We start from the raw sequence: 1,275 nt of genomic DNA, 5'->3' as shown, positions 1-1,275 counted from the left end.
ATGTATGAATAAAAAGTGAAGGTATAAAAAACTTAGGCTTCTACCTACACTTTTTTTCAGTCTATGCCTTGTCTTTTTGACGCTGACAGGAATTTAAAGATTGTGTTTTATTTTATTTCTGTATTTATTTTCCTGTAGTTGTTCAGATGGACTGGTTTTGGTGATTTTTTTAAAAAATATTTAAACAATAAACAATAAAAAAAGTCCACTTACACAGCGGTGTGAGCAGCTCTGAGCGGCGTTGGATGTACTCCATCTCTAGGCTGTTGTAGCGCTCCTGAAGGGGTCCTGAGGGCCTCTGCTTTTGTATGGAAGTCAGCTGAGCCACATAACCACCCAAGTAGATGTCCAACAGCGCCACCAGCTGCTCACAGAGAGTACTGCGTAACTCACAGTCAGCATGTGGGTAAACAGAGCGCAGGATGATCTCATGCTGGCGGGAAATGATGGTGCGAACGCCTCCAACGCCACCATACGCTGAAGGAAGAGGTGAAGGCAACCGGATTGTTAAAATATTCCACATTCTGATTGTGAAGTTTATGTAAACAGAATTCAGTCGGGAAAATCAGAACGATGCTTTGGATCCTGTGGAAGGTGAAGGTATACCTGTCCAAGGGATGTACTCAGGCTCTGCAGGTGCATTTTCAGGAGGTCGGTACACGGAGGCTTTAGTTTCTCTGTACTGACCCGCAGCCTGAAGCATGTCCTGCACACACAGCACAAAATATACAAYGAATGGATCAATGATTTGATTACATAAAACAACACTTCACACAAAAACAAAACGTTAAAGTCCCTGTGACATCAAATTTTTGTCATAAATTTGAATTCATTTTTGGAAAGACAACACTGATAACATAACGCAAGACAAATTCCACTTTGCTCAGATGAACAGTTGTTCAGATATTTGCATGTAAAGCAACAGGAAGTGACGTCAAAGGGGAATGTCTGCTTGTAAAAGAAGCATTGATAAAATGTCTGACAACACAGACTGTAGAGAAGAATCTGATGTTTCTTTAGATCAGAGATTCTTAACCTGTGGGCCGTGAGCGCCACCTTGAGGACTTCAAAAGAACAACAGTTTTTAACTTTGGGCCATAGAGGGCCATGGGACCACATTGATTTTAAATAAGGTGTAATACACTTTCTCACCACTAGTAGCAGTAGTGCACCACTCAGATGTTTAACAACTTTTTAATATGTAGAAGAAGAACCTTAGAAACCTGCTGAGAATGGCTGTGTCCAAAACGACAGGCCGGGTCCTCCGGAGGACCC

The 1,275-nt window shown here is 41.8% G+C and overlaps 1 protein-coding gene across 1 annotated transcript in view; it reads right to left on the bottom strand.

The window, feature by feature from the left end:
- The window catches only part of LOC106511650 (nuclear pore complex protein Nup133), a gene marked incomplete at both ends in the record, with an annotated part of 5,459 nt that extends 4,753 nt beyond the window's left edge, over positions 1–706 (bottom strand). Inside the window, 2 exon segments of the mRNA XM_014000402.1 lie at positions 214–477; positions 607–706. Coding sequence (XP_013855856.1) covers positions 214–477; positions 607–706 — 364 coding nt within the window.
- Between the last annotated feature and the right edge of the window lie 569 nt (positions 707–1,275).

Source organism: Austrofundulus limnaeus, unplaced genomic scaffold, assembly GCF_001266775.1.
Source record: "Austrofundulus limnaeus strain Quisiro unplaced genomic scaffold, Austrofundulus_limnaeus-1.0 Scaffold3038, whole genome shotgun sequence".
Taxonomy (NCBI): Eukaryota; Metazoa; Chordata; class Actinopteri; order Cyprinodontiformes; family Rivulidae; genus Austrofundulus; species Austrofundulus limnaeus.
This window is presented reverse-complemented; position numbering and strand designations above follow the sequence as displayed.